Source organism: Botryllus schlosseri, chromosome 4 (genome assembly GCF_051294905.1).
Source record: "Botryllus schlosseri isolate E-star chromosome 4, Bs_hap1, whole genome shotgun sequence".
NCBI classification, from domain to species: Eukaryota; Metazoa; Chordata; class Ascidiacea; order Stolidobranchia; family Styelidae; genus Botryllus; species Botryllus schlosseri.
In genome coordinates, this window is record NC_137239.1 from 22,347,977 (window position 1) to 22,372,676 (window position 24,700).

Consider the following 24,700-nt stretch of genomic DNA (forward strand, 5'->3'; position numbering starts at 1 on the left):
CCCGCGCGACAAAAACCAGCGCCGTCGAACGAAAATCGCCGGACGCCGATGGCCGAATACTGAAGCCGATCGTAAACCACAATACACGACGGCTTGAAGCTCGAGTCGACTTGAAGCTGTTTGCCTTTCTCTCTTCATCGAATACGAGAGAGTCGGATCGACGAGTCAGCTTCGAAGCTGACTTGAACCGTCATGTAAATGGGCCTATTGTCTTGCGACGCTCCTGTTATTCGAAATGTTGCAAATTTCCGACTTTAAGTGCAATTGTGGGATAGTCAGAGTGCCCTGACCAAATTATAGAAATCCGCGGGAAAGTAGCTTTCGTCCAAGGTCATTCAGCTGTAACATTACCATATCTGTTTGTGAACTGACAAGGAAATGTTAGCCGCATCTTGATGCCAAACCTTGCAGTCACGCGTTTCACGTCTATCCAATGGTTATTCTCTACTAGTTGATCATTGACGATTGCCCCTGACGAGTGTCAGCCGAAAATACTCGGATTTATTTCAATAATAATAGATTATTCAATTGTATATTGAAGTTCTGTACCTCCAAGAACGCTCTTCTATATATCCATAAGTCAGTGACCTACTATCTGCAAGGCACAAGCGAAGGCAAAAAAGTGTACAAAAATATGCAAACCAAGTGACACGTATAAAAGAAAATGCCAAAAAAGAATACTTCCAAAAAAGATTCGAAGAGTGCTCCAAAGATCCCAAGAACACATGGAAAACCATTGGAGAAATCATCAACCTAACTAAAGGTAATGCTCCCAAGAGTGCTGATGACATCGAACTACTCGAGGATGGCAGCATGATCAAGGACCAGCTTGCAGTAACAGAAAAGTTCAATCAGTATTTGTCCAACATTCGTCCGGATCTTGCAGCTTCAATACCAAACTCCTCCAATGACTTTCTCTCGAACTTGAGACCTGGCCCTCAGAAATCCATTTTTCTTAAGCCGACAAGTAGAGAAGTTGCGATCATATTGTCTGAAATGAAAAGTAACAAAGCAGTAGGTCCCGATCTCATCGCAACTCACTTTCTGAAGCTAGTCTTTAATATTATTGGTGATGTTATATGCATTTTCTTTAATGAGTCGATACGTCACGGCATTTTTCCAGATGCACTGAAAACTGCCAGAGTAATGCCAGTGTTTAAGAAAGGCTGTAAAAAGCTAATTTCTAACTACCGACCAATATCTGTTTTGCCAAATCTTGCCACGGTTTTTGAGAAACTGATTGACTGCCGACTCGAGAATTTTTTTGAACTGAATGCAGTACTGTCTCCGACTCAGCATGGATTCAGATCAAATCACAACACCAACCATGTAATACTATCAATTGTAACAGACTATTACAAAACCATCAAGCAAAAAAATGGCTGCAGCATTTTTATCGATCTCCGCAAAGCTTTCGACACACTTAACCACAGAATCTTAAGATACAAGCTGGAACACTATGGAATCAGGGGTATTGCAGCAACTCTACTTGAAAGCTACCTGGCAAACAGCAAACATTTTATTAAACTGGGGACATTAAGAACGACTACCAGAGATATAACTTGTGGAGTGCCACAAGGCTCAGTCCTAGGACCGATTTTTTTCCTTATTTATATCAACGACAAGTTAATGCATCTTTATTCCGCACAACCCTATTTGCTGATGATACTCACCTCTTCATAACCTTCAGCACTGTCGATGATTTGCATGCATCTGTAAATGGGGAACTCCCAAAAGTGTCGAGATGGCTACAAGCAAACAAACAAACTAAGTTTGAATGCAGATAAGACCGAGATGCTCGTTTTAAATAATGCCAATCATAATTTCTCTGTGAACATCAATCATAAACAAATCTCCATGTGTGACTCAGCAAAATATCTCGGCGTAACCATTGATGCCAAAATGTCTTGGAAGCAGCATCTTGAATGCACAATATCAAAACTAGCTCGGTGTGTGGGAATAATGACCCGTCTGCAATCTTTGGTTTCCAGATCAGTACTACGAACCATCTACTTCTCTCTATTCCACTCTCACCTGCTGTATGGAATCGTAGTATGGGGAAATACATGCACAACATTTTTGTGCATAATTTGAACCCTGCAAAACCTTGCGATATGGCTGATCTCATCTGTACCTTTACGTACCAATTTATCGCCTTACTACCGTAAGCATCGAATTTTGCGAGTGGACGAGCTATATAGCTTCGAAGTATCAAAAGTTATTACCAAATATTTTTCCAATAGACTGCCTCCTGTGTTTGATGAATTTCATACCTGCTAAAAATGTCCATTCCCATTATACGAGATCCTCGTCAAAGGGAAATATCTACTTACCCCCACCCAATAGCAACCTAACTAAGAGATATATCGACTACTCGGGACCTATCATCTGGAATGCATTACCACCACATATCCGTGAATTGCCTTATAATAGATTAAAAAAATACTTACTTGATCACCTCCTGTCGTTATACTAATACTGTTGCCCTACCTCGCCCAGACATTGCTTCATTGATCATTTGCTACCATCGTTTCATTTTTCTTCTATTTTCCTTTTTTACCTAAACATTTTTTACAGCCAGACTGTTCAGAGTCAAGTGTACCTGTTTCATGCTGTTGTGATCAGACTAGATGACCTTCATGGTCTTATCGATCATTCCTATCTAATACCGAATACTGTGCAATGTGCATGCATATTTTCTATACCACAATCACTGCTGTTTGTTATGTATTTTGGTTGGATGAAAATAAAGACTCTCTCTCTCTCGCTCTCCCACACACACTCTTTCGTTGAGCGCAACGTTCACGGCCCTCTACTGCACCCTTCCGTCTTACGCACATCGCCACTCGAACCATAATGCCTCCGCCGAATCGTTAAGAGCTCACGACCGCGCCGAACAGATTCAAAATACGCACCTAGGTAGGTAGGTAAAATAAAAGGCCTTAGGTTTTACGATCAATCAGCCATTTGGCCCTAGATGGGAAGGATCCAGCAGTCCTAAACCAGTTCACACCAAAGCTTCAAAACCGGCTGGCCCCTGCCTGATGTAAAGTATAAATCAGATTACGAAGAATATGTGTGACTTGCAGTGGCGGCTCGTCCTATAGGGCAACTGGGGCATTGCCCCACCTAAAATTATGTTCAATAACAATTTAACCATTTATAGACGCACAGCGCACAATATATACCGAGATCACAGCGAAACCCGCGTTCTTCTTGTGCTTTCGCTTGCAAATGCCCATACATAGCGAAGTCTCTGCGAAAACCGAATTCTCTTCTGTGTTTCGCTTTGTGAATGCCTAGCCGGGGCTTGCCCCGGTAGCGCTCATAACAAGCTTTCACTATCTATTCTCTCAAAGCCGCGCACAATTAAGAAACGGTGATATACTCTCTCCTATTCGTAAAATGGCCGAGCAACCGGGGCATATATGCCTGTCGCCCCTAAGGTGTGATGTAACAATCGTATCTATGTCTGAACTCGGATACCGTGATATGCGTTGAGTCGACCTTTGCTGGTATAGGTCGATTTTGATGGTGTTTCACACCATGATAATTCTTGAAACTTGGTATGTCATGTCGTGATGGTGGTATTTAACACTGTCCTAAGTTTCAGGGTTTCTACTCAAAGTTTAGGGTAGTAATTCCGTTTCCAAAGTCGAGTGTGTGCTGATCCGTCATGTATCGCAAACATATTTCACGCAAAGCCGGTATTGGTCTCCATTAATTTTAACGATGCTCCTTAGCTAGATCCGTCATGAGCTTTTACATGGTAGGCTATGTCTTGATTTTAGTATCGAACGCTGTGCCAAGTCTCAAGCAGTGGCGGCTCGTGACAATATCGGGTGGTGGGGCAAGGGCCGCAAGCGACTTGTTATCAATATGACGTCACAGTAGCGTTTTTCAACGTTCATGATGGCCACATGAATTTCCCGTAAACAATGATTTTTAACGTAGGTGCCGCGAGAGGTTTGCCGGTGGCGTGACTTGAAGTGCGGTGACAAATGTTTTATTCATTGTTTTTTATTCAAATGATTATTTTACAAAATGTACGCGAACTAAGAATCGTTCCCATGCCACGAATCAATCATCAGGTTATCCTTAGTAGCATGCGTTATGATTTCGTGGTAGAGATTACGCAAGCGCCGAGTAAGACTATACCAAAAATACACAGACCAACTACCTACAAAGAGCATTCGCATGACACCTTGTGGTGTTTTAATCATTCCATGCTCAGCAATTCTGTAAAGTGCTGCAGCGCCTCCGACCCGATTTGTATATGGTAGGATTCTCGTCCCGAAAGCGAGTCAAATCGATTTGCCCTCGTTTTTCGAAGCCCGTCCGAAAGTGTTTGGTACACGATCCTGATGCGTTACGACCAGGGGATAGGCAATCAAAGCGGTGGCACCCATAAACGTAAAACATTATAAAAAGCCAGCTGTTATCCATGGAAGATTAATTACGAGTCTGCCTGCCATCATTCAAGCAGGAATCAAAGCATTGTGTTAAATTGAAATGCGAGCACATATCGCATTAAACAATTTCATGAATAAATTATTTCATCTTGATGAATTTTTCACTTTTTTTCCATAGCCATAACAAAATATATCGGTAAATTAACTGTCAGTGTGCCTCGAGTAATAAGGATGAAAACCACTCACTTTTCCTTAGCCATAGACAAGACATGGTTGAGTTACCTGGGCTCACTTGATTGAAATTATTCGGAAAGAACATGATGTGTACAGTCGTCCGCCAACCAGCATTAATTTATGTCTTGTATAAGAGATTGCGTATGCCTAACTGGAAAGGTCAACGAGTTCGGACACATACGCAATTGTTATCTCATAGATTGGACAAGGAAATGTCATATTGAATCCAAAACATCATTCTGAAGAACTACGGATAGCAGCCTCGGAAATTCGGTCCCGGTACAGCTTGGGAGATTCTGGCCTTGAGGCTGGAGACTGTCACACGACACATACGGCTTACGGTCTATAGTGTCTATATGTCTGCTGCAAAATCGCCTTCGGAAAATATATTACCGAATAAATACGTGGATGAAAGCCGAAAACTTGGTACACTGTTACATGAAATCATCGAGAAGTATAGCCTCATGACCGTTTTCGGTATGGTACACTGTCAAAATTAATACGAACAGATCAACGCCGAATTTTGCGTAATATTTACTGAGGAATCGGCTGATCAAGCGATCAGCTGTTAGCCGCCATCGAAAACGAAACAGCTATCGCGCTTGACAGGGGTTGTAATTGTGAGCAAATGGCCCGAAGGCCACCATTCCACGGTGAAATTGACATTGGAGAATATAAAATAAAACTAAATATTTGAATGCAAACCGAGGATGTTAGTAAACTGTTTCATGATATCATCATCTCATCACCTATCTCAGTATGGAACACAGATACACCGGCTTTTGCGTGAAATCCGCAATGCGTTAGGTAGGCTAAGTGTCAGATCAGCGCACATCTCTACCATACTCGAACTTAATAACGAAATTGCTGCCCTAATCATTGAGTGTCAACCTTGAGACTTGGCACAGCGTTCGATACTAAAATCAAGACATACCATGTAAAAGTTCATGACGGATCTAGCTAAGGAGCATCGTTAAAATCAATGGAGACCAATACCGGCTTTGCGTGAAATATGTTTGCGATACATGACCGATCAGCACACACTCGACTTTGGAAACGGAATTACTACCCTAAACTTTGAGTAGAAACCCTGAAACTTAGGACAGTGTTAAATACCACCATCACGACATGACATACCAAGTTTCAAGAATTATCATGGTGTGAAACACCATCAAAATCGACCTGTACCAGCAACGGTCGACTCAACGCATATCACGGTATCCGAGTTCAGATATAGATACGATTGTTACATCACACCTTAGGGGCGAGTAGGCATATTTGCCCCGGTTGCTCGGCCATTTTACGAATAGGAGAGAGTAAATCACCGTTTCTTTATTGTGCGCGGCTTTGAGAGAATAGATAGTGAAAGCTTGTTATGAGCGCTACCGGGGCAAGCCCCGGCTAGGCATTCACAAAGCGAAAACACAGAAGAGAATTCGATTTTCGCAGAGACTTCGCTATGTATGGGCGTTTGCAAGCGAAAGCACAAGAAGAACGCGGGTTTCGCTGTGATCTCGATATATATTGAGCGCTGTGCGTCTATAAATGGTTAAATTGTTATTGAACAGAATTTTAGGTGGGGCAATGCCCCAGTTGCCCTATAGGACGAGCCGCCACTGGTCTCAAGGTTGGCACTCAATGATTAGGGCAGCAATTTCGTTATCAAGTTCGAGTATGGTAGAGATGTGCGCTGATCTGACACTTAGCCTACCTAACGCATTGCGGATTTCACGTAAAAGCCGGTGTATCTGTGTTCCATACTGAGATAGGTGATGAGATGATGATATCATGAAACAGTTTACTAACATCCTCGGTTTGCATTCAAATATTTAGTTTTATTTTATATTCTCCAATGTCAATTTCACCGTGGAATGGTGGCCTTCGGGCCATTTGCTCACAATTACAACCCCTGTCAAGCGCGATAGCTGTTTCGTTTTCGATGGCGGCTAACAGCTTATCGCTTGATCAGCCTATTCCTCAGTAAGTTTTACACAAAATTCGGCGTTGATCAATTCGTATTAATTTTGACAGTGTACCATACCGAAAACGGTCATGAGGCTACTTCTCGATGACTTCATGTAACAGTGTACCAAGTTTTCGGCTTTCATCCACGTATTTATTCGGTAATATATTTTCCGAAGGCGATTTTGCAGCAGACATATAGACAGTAGACACTATAGACCGTAAGCCGTATGTGTCGTGTGACAATCTCCAGCCTCAAGGTCAAAATCTCCCAAGCTGTACCGGGACCGAATTTCCGAGGATGCTATCCGTAGTTCTTCAGAATGATGTTTTGGATTCAATATGACATTTCCTTGTCCAATCTATGAGATAACAATTGCGTATGTGTCCGAACTCGTTGACCTTTCCAGTAAGGCATACGCAATCTCTCGATTTATAGTCATTTCCATTTCTGCAGATAAGTAGTCAGGTCAAGTGCGAACATGAATCGTGTTGAATCTTTGCTCCGTACGCCGTTTAGCTAGCTGCCTTTAGAGCAAAAATTAGAGGTAAAGCGACTAGGTCCGTATCAGCCTAGAATTTGCCCATTGGTCCAATCGTACGCCGGAGGAAAACGCACTCGTGCCTTTTCTTCAGCGCATTTCGATAAAAATGAATGGCTTACTTATGGCGAGGATAAAAACGCCTTGTTTTGCTCGCTTTCGGGACGAGAATCCTACCATATACAAATCGGGTCGGAGGCGCTGCAGCACTTTACAGAATTGCTGAGCATGGAACGATTAAAACACCACAAGGTGTCATGCGAATGCTCTTTGTAGGTAGTTGGTCTGTGTATTTTTTGGTATAGTCTTACTCGGCGCTTGCGTAATCTCTACCACGAAATCATAACGCATGCTACTAAGGATACCCTGATGATTGATTCGTGGCATGGGAACGATTCTTAGTTCGCGTACATTTTGTAAAATAATCATTTGAATAAAAAACAATGAATAAAACATTTGTTACCGCACTTCAAGTCACGCCACCGGCAAACCTCTCGCGGCACCTACGTTAAAAATCATTGTTTACGGGAAATTCATGTGACCATCATGAACGTTGAAAAACGCTACTGTGACGTCATATTGATAACAAGTCGCTTGCGGCCCTTGCCCCACCACCCGATATTGTCACGAGCCGCCACTGGTGACTTGTAATAATCTTGAACCCTATACGCAGCACTTGCCATTGCCGGATACTCAGCCAAGTTACGCATAACGGATTGGTAGAGGTCTGTAGTATTCGCGCCGATGACAAACGATCCGAACACGGCGCTGCGTTCGCCATGCGTCTCCATCACGCTAACACTGGTCTACACGATTTTTGCTCCAGGACTTCTTAGGGTTAAATATACCTAATTAGGGGGCGCCGAATACGAATCTGACGTTATTTCTGCTCTATCACATCACGTTTTTGAGATCTTATAAATTTTGAATATTTTTACTCTTTCGAGGTAATCAAGTAGATTTGGATTACTTGCAGTACTTCCTGCAGTGGTAATGTTTTACAACTATTTCATCATCTACCTGAACAGTATTCTGGATGAACTAATAACATTTGCAATTAGGTTTTTGTAAAGAAGAAAGTATTTCAGGGATAATATTCCACCACTATCATGAGTCAAATTGTCATAAGAAACGCGTGAAATAGCCTCTGAATCACGGTAACTGAATATATTTTTCAAAGATTCTACCCCTGTGTGGTGTGATCATAGTCATTTTGTGTTAGCTACATCGATGCATCTTGCGATTTCGTTTGTAGCCACCTCCGACTAACTGTTGAACGTATGCGATCACCCTCCCACCGACCGAATATACTTAGATACTTACGGACTTCCTCAGACCTTTCATTTCGTATTCTACTTGAAATAGTTTTAAGATGTCTTCGACATTATTACTTCCACTTGTAGCAACGCCGATCCCTTCGGCCAACTCTAGTTCCTAGAAACATATTACGGCAAATCAGAAACCACCAAAATTTAAGCTGTTTGTGTTTAGAACTGACATTAAATCCCGCAAAACACTAGGAAAAAGCCTCGAAACCATAAAAAAAACACCACTAGAAATTAACCAATGCTCATATCTGGCTCTCTTCTCGCATGGAACACATGGTATTTGGTGTAGGCCACAAAATGGCCTATGTCGAGAGGGATCGACTGTCCTAGAACCGATGCGTATTTATTTTTATTGTGAAGTAACACGCACTTCAAGTTTCGTGTTGAGCTGTTAGTCAGCTGTCTCCATTCATCTTGTTCTCTATAAAAGACAATGACAAAGAAGCCCTTTATACCATGGCAATAAATCAAAAGTAAAAGAGCGTTCGAAAACACCTTCCCAACCCCACCACTCTTCTTGTACTTATCGTCCGTGGCCGTTGCCAATTTGTAGCAGCAGGCGTACATGCGACGACGGTAGTGCAAATCGCCGGCACCAACCATACTGAAAATGCCATCACCGTCATTGATAGCGTGCCGGCAAGTCTCTTCTCCAAATCCTTCCGGGATACGAATGGAATTATGTTTTCTTCGCACGATAGTGGGTTTCCGACACACGTTATATGTTATGCCGGTTAGGATCCACATCATGATCAGCGGGATTAGGAGGAGCAATGTGAGTACATTGAGATTGTTAGCCATGCGGTACACATGCGTTTACCAGAGGAAATTAATTCGCCGCCCCCCAAAATACACTAGCCAAGGCTGTGTCAACAAAAAAAGTTCGTGTATCATCTAAAAATAGTACATTCAACGCTCTCGTATTCGACATTTCGTGCTGGTGACGTCATATTTTGTGTTACGATTGTTGATATACTCTGTTCTTTTGAATTTTCTACCTGTTGCTGACGATTACCCCTGACGAGTGTCAGCCGAAAATATTCGGGTTCATTTCAATATGAATATACTATGCAATTGTATATTGAAGTTCTGTACCTCCAAGAAGCTGTTAAAAAAACAAGATGTATGAACCTGCGGACAATAACCAGTCAATATAGCCGACGTATATCGATATGGGATGCTCGAACCCTCAGAAAAATCGGTTAAACAGCTATGGTACCGATATTTCGTCAAAGGAGCTATATTTACCCTATATTTTCAATTGTCAGTGTTAACCCACTATGACGTCACAATTGAATAATCCTTACGTCATGGCGATAAAAAACAAACAATAAAAAACATGTTTTAAACAAGAACCTTGTTTTAAACATGTTTGTTTTAAATTGATTTTTGTTTTATATGAATCCCTAGGCACGATTCGTGTTACGAATCACTACCACTGAGTGAATACCTTATTATACGGACAAAAGCACGAAAAAGTTCTCCGTCGGACTCAAATTCACGGCCCACCGGTATTGCAGTGGTGGAGTCTACCAAGTCCCTTTCTCTGCTTGTTAGATACACTGAAAAGCACTCAAACACGTAGTTTCAAATAGTAGATTTCGTGAATGGGCTGCATTCTTATAGCAAGTAATAGTAGGTGGCAGGTAGTGACAGGGGGTGCAGGGGGACACGCCGAACGCGTGAAATTTATAATGAAAATATAAGATATATTCAGTTGACATATATTCTGTCTCTCTCGCCCAGTTTTAATGAAAGCATATCCTTTGCCCGATTAATAGACGTTAATTAAAAATATGGTAAATCATAAAAATGCCATATAGTGTAAAGCGTAATTTTCGGAAGATATTGGGCATTAGTACACTTGCTTTTATACTTCAACATGTATGTTTTCCAGACAAAAGAACTGAAACTATAATTAGAACTCAACGTACAATACTCGTAATTGAAAGAAAAACACAAATACTACTTCTAAAAAGCGGAAAATAGATTTCATGTCTTTGTTCAAAAAGTTTCCGCGGTGGTCTGCTAAAACAGGTCTAACGTTAAAAAAGGCAAAGTCCACTTTTCCAAATAAGGACGCGTCATGGGCTACTAGGTATAGCCTAATAGGTAATTGCTAGATTGCGAAACGGTAGTTTCAAACGTTATGCGGGGCCATACTTTCTGTCATGAAATATTTGATATATGCGACAATGCGGTGTGAACGGAACCACGCAAACGGGTATTTAAATTATATTCAGCGATACTTTCGTTAAAACATATTCGTCACTCCATATCTACTGTGCGCGAAGCGCAATGAAAATTATAGGTAACACATGACTTTTATGAAAATTAAATGTTGATACTAAGTGAAAACAGCCCCGAAATTCCTTAGGCTATCTTTCTTGTGGGGGGATTAAACTACTTCTACTTGACAAACTGAAAATACCGAAAAGTTAGTACGTAGTTGACAAAATATTACGAAGTAGAAGTGGCGAAAATAGATCCCCTTGAGTGAGTACCAGAAATAGATAAAACTACTTGAGTACTTCGAAAAAGTAGAATTACTTCGTTACTGACCACCTCTGGTCATGCGTGATAGGGTCTGACAATTTGTAAAGCAACGCGGTATTTCTTCAAGAGAGTTGTTGGCTTGAATTGCGGCCGAAGGGGTCAACGAGACCAAAGCGTTATGGAACCGGTGGCATATAACATTCGAGAGTGCAAATCAAGATCATTGTGAATAAGCTCATTTATAAACACTAGAACAGTGGTTCTTAACCTTGCCACCAGCGCCACCACCCCCCACCCCAAGAGGCGCTGACGATATTGAAGGGGGCGAAAATGATCAGGGGCGATATAGGGGACGCTGGGCTCAGGAGGGCGCTGAAGAAAATTTGCTTCGCAGTAGATGATGTGGTAGTAGGACATATCCTTGAGGAGTATTCAGAACAAATTAACATCACAGAAAACATGTCAAATCCCGACATTTTTGGTCGCGCTACGCGACGATGTTTGCTACATATGTTTTCATAAATGTACTGGGTTAATATAATTAATCTAGGACAAATTGCGCGTACTTTTAGATCGCCAATTTCCCGTTATTTAAAACACTGCCGTCACGCTTGCTAGGGTTATTTTCAACAAAATGTTTCGAATTAGGTATTATATTCCACAGCGCACAGCGTGTGAAAATCGAAGAAGGAGGCACTGTATATCACTTTTGATTGAGAGTGAGAGCCCCTTGTACATAACATAAGTTTTGAAGCTTTGTGCACGAAATGAATAACTAAATATAGGCTACTTGTATTTGAGAGCTACAAAATTAAATCGTCAGAATATTTCTTCATCGTACCATTAAGGCTAATATTATTTCGTGTTGTGGTTCACAACCTCACACGAACGTTGTAATGAGTTGCTTTGTTTGGAATACATTAATGTTAAAATTCATAAATGGGTACAGTACTAAATTCAATGTGAGCAGATATATGCATCCCATTCTCAGCTGACTTACTTATAGTTACACAAAGCACTAAGACAAAATCCGAACCACAGGGTATATGAAACCGTACCCCATTGTTGTTTTAACAACCTTGATTAGACCCGGAATATACCAATTATTACATATTATTATATGGTTTATTATAGTCGAATGGTCCTCGAGCGCGATTAAAGCGCGAAATGTTTCCAATATCAAAGTCCCAAAGAGACCGATTGAACTTTGACCTCTTACAAAGACCAAAACTGCTGCAACCCAAACCCCCGATCCGTTAGCTCGAAGGGTGCCCTCAATTTTTTCGGTGAATGAACATAAATTAAACATCATGTTATGACGACTTCCCCACGGAAGAATAAGCATAATTATAGAAAATATAAATAGGCATTTCGGCGTCGGCCATTACCACGCCACGATGCACGAAGACATATGAAGTTCCGGTGAATATGGGACTCCGAGAAGTTCGTCAAAGAGATCGTCAGTGAGAAAACCTTAGCCGAAGAGGATTGTCCGTATGTTGAGCGTAAACTTCGTTGTATATAAGCAGGGTTGCCATCGATATGGACCCAAAAATAAGGACAGTCGAAAAATTAGATTAGCATGAAAACGCATTTTTGTACGTACTTATACGTATTTATATACGAGCCGTGGCATACTACATTCCATACTTTTCACCAGAAACAATCTGCTCCAGCATCTCCTTGTTATAGAAAGTTCTTCATGGATCTCACGACAGCTCCGGTCTAGGTTTACCTTTACTAAGGGCCGAAACAGCAATTCATCAGCCCCTCACAAAAAAAACGTTGGTCTTGCCCCGCTAGGGTGATAAACCAAACTTCTTCACCTCGTTAGAGGCGTCAACCAAGATGGAAAAAGGCCGTACACCAAGTTGAGACAACATCATTTTTAAGCGTATGGAGCAAAAACTCCAGTAACAATGCTTGCAGTCTTGGTCCCAGCCGAAGAAAGCTTATTTGCTATGTTGGAATAGGGGAATATTACTTCGAACAATTGCGATGTGCAATCGGAGTGATTGCTGGTGTTTGACAGTATGGAATGTCCAGGTAGCCTCTGCAGCAGCTGCCTGATAATCTGTGGTCGTTGGTGCTGATCGACTTGTGGAAAAATTATTCATCGACTGGCTCAGATTAATCATCAGGACACACTTGTTGTGTTTTGCGGAATCAATATGAGTTGAAACAGTGGTCTTTGCTATGGCCTCCAGGTTAATGTCACAATTGCAGATATTGGTATGTGCGAAACACTCGCCCTTCGTTAGATACCTTTGAATTCTTTCTCATAATCGTCACGAAAAACGTTTTTACGCCTGTTCATTTAAACCAGTGGACGATTCGGATTTTGAAAGGGGCGGAAACGCTCAGGGGGCGAAATGTGGGGCGCTGGGCTAGGGGGCGGAATGGGTGGCGCTGAAGAAAAATGGCCTCGCAGTAGAGTAGATGGTATGTACTAGGGAGATATGACTATATATTAGGACAATAGTTCTATATATCCTTGAGTTCTCATTGCAAACTAACATTCGACAAAATCTATCAAATCACAACGTTTTTCGTTGCGCTCATCGCGAAATATCCACCGACCATGTTTCTATGAATGCAGTGGTTTATTTTAATTACTGTAAAATGAATTTGGCGTAGCCTACTTTTGGATTGCCAATTCGCCGCTATAACACTCCCATCGCCCTAGCTACTCGACACCTTCCTATCTTTTCATTGTATCGCAGTTTTGTGGTTTTATGAAATGATGAAAATATAAATAAACCGATACTTATATACTGATAGCTCGGGTTACTTTCCAAAAAACTATTTGAACCAGGTATTTTATCCTGCAGCGTGTCGAAATCGAAAAGGCAATGTGGGCTACGCTACAACTTTTAAGAGTGATGCTCTTTGTACATTAAAGATGTTTCCAAGCTTTTTGGCCAAAATAATCAACTGAATATACTTCTATTTGAGAGCTACAAAATTAGTTCGTCAAAATATTTCTTCATTGCATCACAAAGGATGATACCGCTTAGTGTTGTTACCCCCATTCATGTTAAAGTTAATAGTTTGGTGCGGGACTAAATTTAATATGAGCAAATCTCCACCACTTTCGCAATTGATTCAGTAGTTACACAAAGCAATAAAACAAAACAAAACGGAATACAATTAACTTCCCCGTATTGCCAATCGCAGAGGAGAATTAGGAATGTCTACGTCGATCTCGAACCAAATGCTATGAGCCCGTATAGGCCTTACGCGATGGTTGTTATAACAACCTGGATTTGATCCCAAAAATAGCACATACAATTTACCGTTAATTTGTCGAGCGATCTAATAGTGAAGTCCCAACCTGAAAACGGACTTCGACCACTTACCCATTGTTTTTATTACAGTCCTTAAAATAGGGGGGCGCCAGACTAAGGCAATTTTTGAAAGGGGATGCTGGACAAAAAAGGTTAAGAACCACTGATTTAAACTAATCAGATTTAGCCTTATTTGTAGCTAAAACTATATGCGCAAGTACAATATAATTTAGAAAAATTTATCAATGATTTATAGCTTTACTACTTTTTAACCAATGTGTCGACTACACTGCGCCTTTTTTCACTACCCAATGAATGTTGCGTTCCCCACGGCTTGAGCTTATTCTGCTGCAGACCAAACAGCAGAAACCTGGTACTGCTGTTTACTGCTAAAATGACGTCCGCTGTGGTAGCCTGCCACAGACGAAACTGCTATACCACCACTCACTTGCTCTATCTATCTCACCACTTAGAAGTCAAATCTTGTGGTGTGTCCGTCACGAGAGTTCCTTTCAATTATGATGTGATAAAATCTCTACGAAAAAGCATAGTTTTAGAATATTATGCAACACAGATACCAGAGGAAAACGACCGAAGTTCTGTAGCGGTTGAAAATAAGACAAAATAAGGACGCAAGTCGAAAATAAGGGCATTTCTTAGAAATAAGGACAGTTGACTTTTCTAAGACGAGGCCCTTCAAAATAAGGACAAATCTTAGAAATAAGGACGGTATGGCAACCCTGTTTATAAGTCTAATAGTCCATATGTGATTAAATCGCTCGTGCCGAATTCTCATGTCGTCGCAATCTGCACCCCACAGGACAAATATCATCCATCACAAAAAATTATTTACCAGTGACGAAATACCTATTTTGAATCGCGGGCTAACTTTTGTTTAATACGTTTATGCGTTTCCATATCTTTTGACTATATAGCGGACAAGAGGTAACAAAATAACATGTACCGATTTAATTGTACCAACGGGCACGCTCGAACATGTTTAATTATTAATTACGTGGCCTTCATTTTCCAATACAGGAGCTCACTCAGCGCTACTGGTAAATCTGATTACGCGGGCTGAGAGGATAAAAAGTTTAAAGTGACATATATATGCATTATGCAATTACAACCTATTTCATTCATGCAATATAGAAAATTTTGGCTGCTAGGGCGACCAGGCCACATCAACTTTGCTGACCATCAAAATCACGCGACGGGTTTCTTGGGGGCGAAGCCCACACGAGTTTGGTTTATCACGCTATGGGTGACCAAGATAATCATTTGTTTAGAGGGGCTGACGAAGTGCTGTTACGGCCCTCCCTCTGACCCATTGTTTTTATTACAGTCCTTACAATATGAGGGGGCGCTGGAGCACGATAATTTATGAAAGGGGGCGCTGGAGGAAAAAAGGTTAAGAACCACTGCACTAGAAGATCGAGAGGTAGGTTATAATGATTATATTATCGATCAACTATCAACGATTTGGCGCCAGATCAGGAGGATCCGATCCAATGTTCCCTCGGATTCAGGGGTTCCCAAGCTGGGCTGCGCTCCCCTTTGGGGGAGTAAAAGCATCTGAAGGGAGGCGCGAAGGTGCGGTAAACTGAGAAAATTTCCTCCAATTCATGGTTATTGCTCTGTATATAGTCCGAATTTATTATTTGTAAATTCTCTCATCAACATTCATAACCTTACATGCCATCAAACTATCAGTTGGAAATTCTCGAATTCTAGTTGCATTTTGTGATATGACGATAAGGTAGGCGTGACATTTTTCACTGTCATGAAGGGAGGCTTGTCGAGAAAGTTTGAGAACCACTGATCTAATTCTTCTCGTATCTACGCGCACTTACCAACTCACTGCGCGGTCTCTTGGACAACAGTGCACAACAACTGGAAAAAAGGTCAACACTTCGGCATTTATATGAGCAACTTCATTTTCTGTGCGCAGAGACCGTGTCAGCACTGCGCGATTGCGCATGCGCGCTGCTTTAAAGGGAACATTGATCCGATCCTCTGTCGGGTCTCACCAAAGCTATAAGAGTGTCTGGGGCTCGCACGATGGAGACTTTATAAATCGCGTCAATAAGAATATATGTAACTCCAGTTCGAAATCATCTTGATGCCTGCGCCCGTTCCGTATTTTCAGTCAAGCTGCTCATGACGGATTGGTAGAGGTTTGCAGTGTTCGCTTTAATGACAAATGAGCCGAATATGGTGCTACGTCGCTCGCGCAGCTCCTCCGCACTTCTGGCAGTAGGTGACTGATACCGTCTTGCATTCGACGCTTTCGGCGGCTGTCGTCTGTCGTTCTCCGAATGCATAGTGTCATTAGAAGTCATTTCGCAATCAGAATCCACCGTGATTGTAAGTCGTGGTCTATCTAAGTGTGACTGTTTCACCTCCAAACTCTTACTGCACGGTTCAGACGTGGGAAGTTTGGAGCTAGCTGGATTGTCCGAACATCCCACGTTGATAGCAATCGACGGGCGAGCAGCCTGTCTGGTAGTGGGTACTTTTTCAACACCGCATTGCAGTACGCACTGTCTGAACCTCTCCCGAAACATACGAAGTGCAGCCTTCCGAAATTCCTGCACCCGCCAATAGTAGATGAAGAAATTCCACAAACTGTTACTTGTTAACATGATAAGCGCCAAGTATCCACTTGTTGTGTACGCATTTGCAGTTTTTATACTTAGCGCCCGCGGTCGGTACCACTTTGTCGCAGCAGGCGTAAACCCCACGACGGCACCACAAATCACCGGCACCACCGACACCGAAAATGCCAGCACCATCATCGCTAAAGTGCTAGCAAGTCTCTTTTCCAAATCCCGCCGCCGTGAATTGGATGGACATGTAGTTAACTTTCTTCCCGCCAAAGTGTGTTTCCGACACGCGTAATATGTCATCACGGTAAGTATCCACATCACTACAAGCGGGATAAAGACAATCCAGACCGACACTATGAATCCAGACTTTTTATTGGCAAATATTTTATTGGGAGTCATGACTGCATACGATAATCCAGGAGTGAAAACGGGGAGTAGACATATCACTGTGCACACGAGCCACAACAATCCGTTTAGTCTGACAGCGCGACGTTTGGCAACGTATGGGTTGTACGTTAGCGGTCTATACACTGCCCAAAATCTATCTACGCCGGCAAGCAAGAGTATGTATATCGACAATATGATACCTAACAAAGAGAAAAACCCAATTGTGACCACAAATTTTCTATCGAAAATGTCTCCAAATTTACCACCACCGTTGCGATAAACCAGATCTGCATTATCGTGAAGGGTCATATTGGCAGTCCTGCTATACGGCCGCTTTATTACTGCTCCCATGTGCCTAGGCTTGATGAACGTGAGATATTGCAATATAATCATATTCGGCCACATCCCGACTCCTATCATTAGATCGGCGAAAGCGAGGGAGATTTTGTAAACGCCCTGTGTGTCTCTCAGTCTAAAAGTAGTCCCGAACACGCACAGAATGAGTATGTTACCGAAGATCGTTGTGATACATGCTGCTACCATGAATGCGATGCAAATTATGATGCTGATTCGGCACCTAAAACAGATTGATACCAAGAAAAGTCTATTCGTCGCAACGATACATTACTCGTGACTAGGGCGATTTTTTTATACGTCCAAAAAAGTCAAAATTATGTCAAAAATGTAGCGTTAGGTCAAAAAATGTCAAAATTGTTTCCAAAATTACACTTTTTTTCAACCTGCATTTTCTTTGTATCGTAGATTTTGAACTGTCGGTGAACTTATCATTTGACATTTTACAGCTTGGAGCCTACTTTATAGGCCTACCGATGTAGACGGCCCTTTGTCTGCTCAATGTAAATCATCAACATTCAAATGAAACAAAAAGGTTGACATGGTGTTATGCTCAACGTACCGCAATATCCCGACTGAAGCAAGACTGCGTGGGCATTGCATGGTTCCTATATCAAGAAGCGCATGATAAAAAAATGATATGTAGACACCATCGCCAGAATGAAGCAACACGGTTTGTCACCAGCAGTGTACGCACAACTTCAGTGTTGTCAGCCAACAACTGCTGCTGTTGAACGTTCTTTGTCCGTTCTTGGCAAGCTACTTTGTTAGGACACACACTTTCTACCCGATAATGTAGGAAAGTATCTTTCGTTGTACTACAAAATTTTTCAATTATTTCCACCATAATGCGTAATGTAACTATTAGAATTCTTCATGGGGCCAGATTTCGTTAAAATAAAGGTTTCTCATGCAAAAATTTGTCAGTTTTTTAAGGCAATTTGGTTTTTTTTCAGGTCAAAGTACTTCGTAAGGACAGACTGCTCGAACCGGAAATGGAGATAAATAGTACAATTCTAACATTATGTAGGAAAACACATAATTTGCATACGTTAGGACGAATTGGGTCGAAATCAAGATTTTTAAGGTGAAAAATGTCAAAATTTTAATTTCTTGGATCAAAATCTTCAGTTCTTCACTTAAAAAAATCTCCCTACTCATGACATAGTAGGTTAATTTATTCGTGGAGAGCAGCGCTGACGAATGGTGACTGGATTAAAATCGAAAGTACAACGTAATGAGCGCAATCTGCGTCACCGCCAGCTCAAATCTACTATGAGAATACCTGGTACACTGTTAGCGAAAACACCCAGAAAGTGTCACACGAAAGCAGAACCTACAACAGCATTACACCGCGGTATAAACACATCGTTTTAATCCAAATGATGCCTGACAAATTAGTAGTAGCACAAATGGAGTTCGGAGGAGCGTATATAGCCACGTATAGGGTTTATGGTAGAGGTTTCAAACACGCGGTCCGCGTAATCGTTTTGTGCGGGCCACGTCGTGATTTTGGATTTTGACACGGTTGTGACCAAGTCACATGGCTCCCAGTTTCAAGTCAATCTCACTTTTATAATTTTGACTCGAGTTAAGTCGAGTCATTTTCACTTTCACCACCGAGTCCAAGTCCAAGTCATCGAGCAGAGGGGTCGAGTCCCAGTGATAGTATTATGAATCGAGTCTGAGTCCAAATCTTTGCGTTGACTGCTCAGTTTCCAGTTAACGGCAACTCTGTTTGGTGATATTGGATGGTTCGCATTTATAGTATACAAATTTTCCTTACTTTTAGCAGTTTCTAGTCGCATTTTCATGTACCAGTACCAATAGACGAAATCCCAAGAGTGTCGTTACTTTAGTACTCTTCGAATGTACAATGAAATGTCGGTCTTGCCGTCTGAGTCTCGAGTCATGCGCAATGACTCAAGTCCAAGTAGTCAATACACAGATTGACTCGATTCGAGTCGAGTCATTTCCGTATTTTGAGAAATTGACTCGAGTCAAGTCGAGTCATCAGAAAATCGTGACTCTAGTAGGACTATAGTCGAGTCATGACTCGAATCGATTGCAACCCTGGGTTTCGAAGTATTCGAAAATATTTAAGTGCCACACATACTTTTTGAGCTTTGAGAACTTAAAATTCGCTTCAAATCTGCTCCAAAAACCTGAAACTACTCTTCAAATTTCACTATCACGTCACTTTCAGAAGTTACCATGCGGGGATGATCCAGCTATTACGTCATATTAGCTGTTTGTGATGGTGAAACATGACCCGTTGATGATTAGTGACTGAAAATTCTGATTTGGACTTGGGCGTGACCTCTTGTAGAATTATTCGAACTCGGACTGAATGGGTGATAAAATAAAAATGACACCACTTTAGTCGGGTCAAACTTTACAATCAGAGATTGACTTGTGACTCAGAATGCCGTGACTTGGTACAACCACGGACGTAGCAAACTATCATACTGCTATGGGGAATAATAATAATCTTTCAAAAGGTCGAAGCTTGCCTTGCGTAGAGTAGCGTATTTAGCTATCTAAGCCGGTACGAATGACAATGGCAATCATTGGCAACTGTTACCCCTTCATGTATAGTTAGTTACATCCTGCACCTTCTTGGGTCTGTTTATACATGTTATTATCCCCAATTATCGGTGGCGCGGGGCCTACGATATCGTAGGCCCCGGGTGGCGAGTGATGTAGTGGGCTGTGGTAGGCCTACGCTCCGTCGCTGTAACAATAATGGATTTGTTTGCGATTGGACTGTTTCATTACTATGACACATCATTCATTATATTCAAGTTGATATTGATCAATTTCGATATTGGAAGGTCAATCTACTTCCGATGCATGCAGTTCGTGATGTATTTGTACACTATCATGAAGTCTATAACAAGTTATTTTGACTAACTATGCCAAGTACAACAGAAAATGTATTCAAATATTTGAAAATGTGATTTTTATTCGTGCCAGGCGTGAATTCACAATAGTAAATCACATTTTCACGATGTTTGTGGAATGCCAATCTGCAGGGTCCCGTCCAATAAGGCCTATTTGGAAATACATTGAATACCCGTGCTATTAGTGCTGCGGCCAGCGAAGCCATCAAAAACCAGGAAGTTGGCCCGTGGGCATATTTGAGTTTGAGACCCCTAATTTATTACAATGATTTACACCATGAATCAATTGGAACCGTGTCTAACTAACCAGACAAAGTAAACCAGCGATTTCTAATATACGGCAATTTGTACCATGATGATTGGCTCAAGCCGTGAAATAATTAAATTGTAACAGACAAATAAATAATTGCTATTCAATCGCCTACAAGCGGGGTGAAATATTCGATCGACACCCCGTATAGGTTCAGTTTTCGTGTAACACATTTTGGGTGTGAATGCACACTTTTTGCGCTAAAGATGCGATATAGACGAATATCTCGTATTCGATAGCTTTCTACCATATCGCACTGGTGCAAAATATCTAAATTCTAGAGGGTGAGACACATAATATGATCACGTTAAATATCTTTTGCAGTGGTAATACGCACCTTTTTCACAATCACTGTGGGCCGTGTATTGTCGTAGTAGAGTAAAAGTCAAGTGTGATAACTAGGGCGGTTTTTTTTTGACATGTCAAAATTTGTCAAAATTTTATCAAAATTGTAGCGTTAGGTCAAAATTTGTCAAAATTTTTCATGATGTCAAAACATTTTTGATGCCTTCATTTTGTTTGTATCGTAGATTTTGCACTGTCGGTGAACTTATAATTTGATATTTTACTGCTGTTAGCCTATTTTATAGGCCTGCCGTTGTAAACGGCTAATCGTCTGCTCATTGTGAATCACAAACGGTCAAATAAAACAAATAATAGGTAGACATGGTGTTATGGTCAACGTACCGCAATATCCTAACTGAAGAAAGAATTCTTGTGCATTGCATCATTCTTATATTAAGAAGCGCATGATGAAAATTTGTGATGTAGACAACATTGTCAGAGCGAAGCAACAGGGTGCGTCAGCAGCACCAGCAGTGTACGCACAACTTGAGTGTTGTCAGCCAAGAACTGCTGCTGTTGAACGTCCTTGGCAAGCTTCTTAGTAAGGACGTGCACTTTCTACCCAAGAATGTAGGGAAGTATCTCTCGTTGTACTACAAAATATTTTAATTATTTCTACCATAATACATATTGTAACCACTGGAATTCTTCATAGGGCCAGATTTCGTTGAAATATTGTTTTTTTCATGTAAAAAGTTGCCTGTTTCTAAGCCAAAAACGCTTTTTCAGGCCAAACTACTTCGTTAGGACAGTCAGATCCAACCAGAAATGAAGATAAGTGGTACGATTTTAACATTATGTAGGAAAATTTTCTTTTTTTTAGGTAAAAAAAAACCGCCCTAGTGATAACTGAACACATCCTACGTGGTGCATCTATACAATATACGATAAGCTTACCATGACGGCATCCCGGTCCACGGCGACACTCCGCGATATTGCGCTGTGTGGAAATCATACCCGTGCCACTGTAAACCGCAAAATGGTGCGTGCGGCTCGATAATCTCGTGGAACCGTCCCACTCCGCCGTCGCTTCGATCGAATAAGGCAGCTTGTACGCATGATTTCACCAAGTCCTCAAGCTCCATCGCGCTCGAGTCTAGCTTCTCAATCAAATCCTTCCAAGTCACCACATCCCGAGAGAATGACTCGTTCACAAATTGATATCGCCTAGCAACTTGCGCAATGTCGGCGTGGCAGGCCGTTTCAACTTTACTTCTGTTGCAAAACAGATCGTACATACGCCTGGTGTATTCGCTAAGAGGATAAGTCGGGCGTTTGCATTCATCATCAAATTCATTGCATCGCCATCTCTGCAAGCGGTCCAACATGACAACGAGATAGCGAGCTCCGTTGATCCAAACCTTTGCGTAATTCTGGTAAAGGCGTCGACAGCACATTTCTTTGTATTCAATACTCGGCATTGGAATGCCTGTGCAAACTTTTCTATCGTTACCAGTCGTTGGTATTTGTGGATCCGTTGTATATTCTTTGGTTGGCGAATTTGTCACGTTCTTTGACTTCAAACTCTGATTGGTTGACGGGACTGCAGTTGTGATTCTGGCAGGGTTACCTGCTAACGTTGCTATGAACCGATTCACGTCTTGCACGGGCTTTGGTGTTGACGCCTTTCTGGTGCTGGTATTCGATTTACAAACATTGAAGTGTGAAAGTAGAATCAGTGTGAGCGCTATGATCAGGTGAAACTTTGACATCGACCTTCTTTGTCTTCTTCTGTCTTCTTCCTTCCCGTCCCCGTGGTGTTGTCGGCGCATGCTGTTCTATATCAGAGCAGCAATGTATGTGGTATAAAATAATAGTTTATAGCTTTGCAACGCAACAGAAAAGTAAAAAATTTTTAGACATGTTTATAGTAAGAAGGGTAAAAGCCACCGGAATATTTTCAAAACGGAAAGTGGGCAATGATCTAAAACAAGATCAAGATCTACCGCTACAGTGAGTCATTCTTTATGCCGTTCAAATACATTCGAGAATGCTGATATTTTGTTGGGATATGATAACATTCTGTATTCGTCAATAAATCTAACTAAAAGATACCCGTTCTCAAGATTAGTGAAGACGTACAGTAACTAACTGTAAAAATACGGTAGAAACCCACGTACCAAATACCAAGTAATTCACGATACTTATTTAATACCTAGGCACTTTCGTGTGATTCAAAATATTGTGTTATATAACATCATGTAAAGGGACTCATGTAGACGGCCTCAGTCGACCATCTTGTAGTGATGATTCATTGCACTCCGAAACTGCCAAAATACATATAGTATACGTCGGTTAAAAAGACGCGTATTATGTAAAAAGAGTGAAAACAAATTATATGTAGGGGAGATGTGGTACCGATGGATCAAAATTTGCAAAATTATCTCGTGCCCTCAAATCTTCAGTCGAGAATAGCAGATCTTTTGCTGTCTCAACACTTCGATACAAGCTCTCGCTATCGCGGACATTTACATGAGTATCCGCCTTTTCAAAAAATATTTATAAACGTTTAAAATTTGTTGCTCGAACGTGTCATCGGTCCCCACCCGGCGGGTCAAAAGGCACATGACCATGGGACCTATGAGACATACGCTCAAAAACTCAAATTTGTTAACTTGTTTTGTTGTGTACTATAAGCTAAACTACAGCAAGTCAATGAAGAATGTTTCGTCGCGACCTTGAAGAATAAAATAGATTATATCGACTCTAATGTTTGCATAAAATCATGTTTTGATTTACGCCTAAACTTACAAAATTGCTGCCACATAATATTACCCGCAAATCGCTAATAATGGTAATCACAGATATTACTATCAAATATTTATACTTTATCGACCCATGTGATCAGATTCACCGGTACGGTTGATGTAGGGGTGTCTTCCAAAATTTAGTAATACATGAAGATGCATCTTCTGTTGGGCCAATTGTTTTTAGTCACTTTGTGTTGCATGCTGTTATTTCTTGACATGCCATCCGGATTGTCTGTATAGTGGAAATTTATTGGAATCGCTCAAACTAACCAGAAACGAATTTCTTCCGTGAAACTCAAACGATTCAACACAATTTCTTGATGGCGCGTATCGTTTTCCTCTGCCGTTCGCATCTGTACTGTTGGGCTTAGATTGCAAAGGGCGAAAAAAAAATCGAAAAACCACGTCGCATTGAATCGCGCATGGCGCGAAGAAAATTTCAATTCATAACTTCAATTCACATGCTGACGGCCACCAACACATAATAATTGAATTACGTGTCGACGACGGAATTAAATTTTCTTCGACTGCCACAGATTGGCCACCCCTGCTCTACGTAACCTATACCAGTGGTTCTCAACCGCCGGTCCGCGGACCAGTGCCGGTCCGCGACGATATTCCTGCCGGTCCGCCAGGTATATTAGAATTTTATACTTTAATTTCAAGATGCAATGTTGTAGGCTTGTTCATTGATAAAACAAATAAAACATCAAATTTTAAACTGATTCATAACTTCGTGAGCTAACATTAGGGCTGGAAACATGTTCGATTTGACTTAAAG

The 24,700-nt window shown here is 41.4% G+C and overlaps 1 protein-coding gene and 1 long non-coding RNA gene across 2 annotated transcripts in view; both read right to left on the reverse strand.

Annotated features, from left to right (window-relative positions):
• Positions 1–11,274: 11,274 nt before the first annotated feature.
• LOC145437455 (uncharacterized) overlaps positions 11,275–24,700 on the reverse strand; it is a 38,170-nt gene continuing 24,744 nt past the window's right edge. The window contains exon 2 of the long non-coding RNA XR_013914668.1: positions 11,275–11,501. This is a non-coding gene — a long non-coding RNA (uncharacterized LOC145437455). The remainder of the gene's footprint in view (positions 11,502–24,700) is intronic.
• LOC145437453 (uncharacterized) lies at positions 11,396–22,990 on the reverse strand. The gene is made up of 2 exons (XM_080314715.1): positions 22,067–22,990; positions 11,396–17,834 (listed from the first exon to the last, which is right to left on the reverse strand). The coding sequence occupies exons 1-2, from the start codon at positions 22,939–22,941 to the stop codon at positions 16,376–16,378; spliced, it is 2,334 nt and encodes a 777-aa protein (XP_080170841.1). The 5' UTR covers positions 22,942–22,990; the 3' UTR covers positions 11,396–16,375.

Coding starts and splice junctions, on each gene's coding strand:
- LOC145437453 (XM_080314715.1), bottom strand. CDS start 22,941: ATGCGCCGACAACACCACGGGGACGGGAAGGAAGAAGACAGAAGAAGA. Junction 17,835..22,066: donor TGGACCGGGATGCCGTCATG/GTAAGCTTATCG, acceptor AATCTGTTTTAG/GTGCCGAATCAGCATCATAA.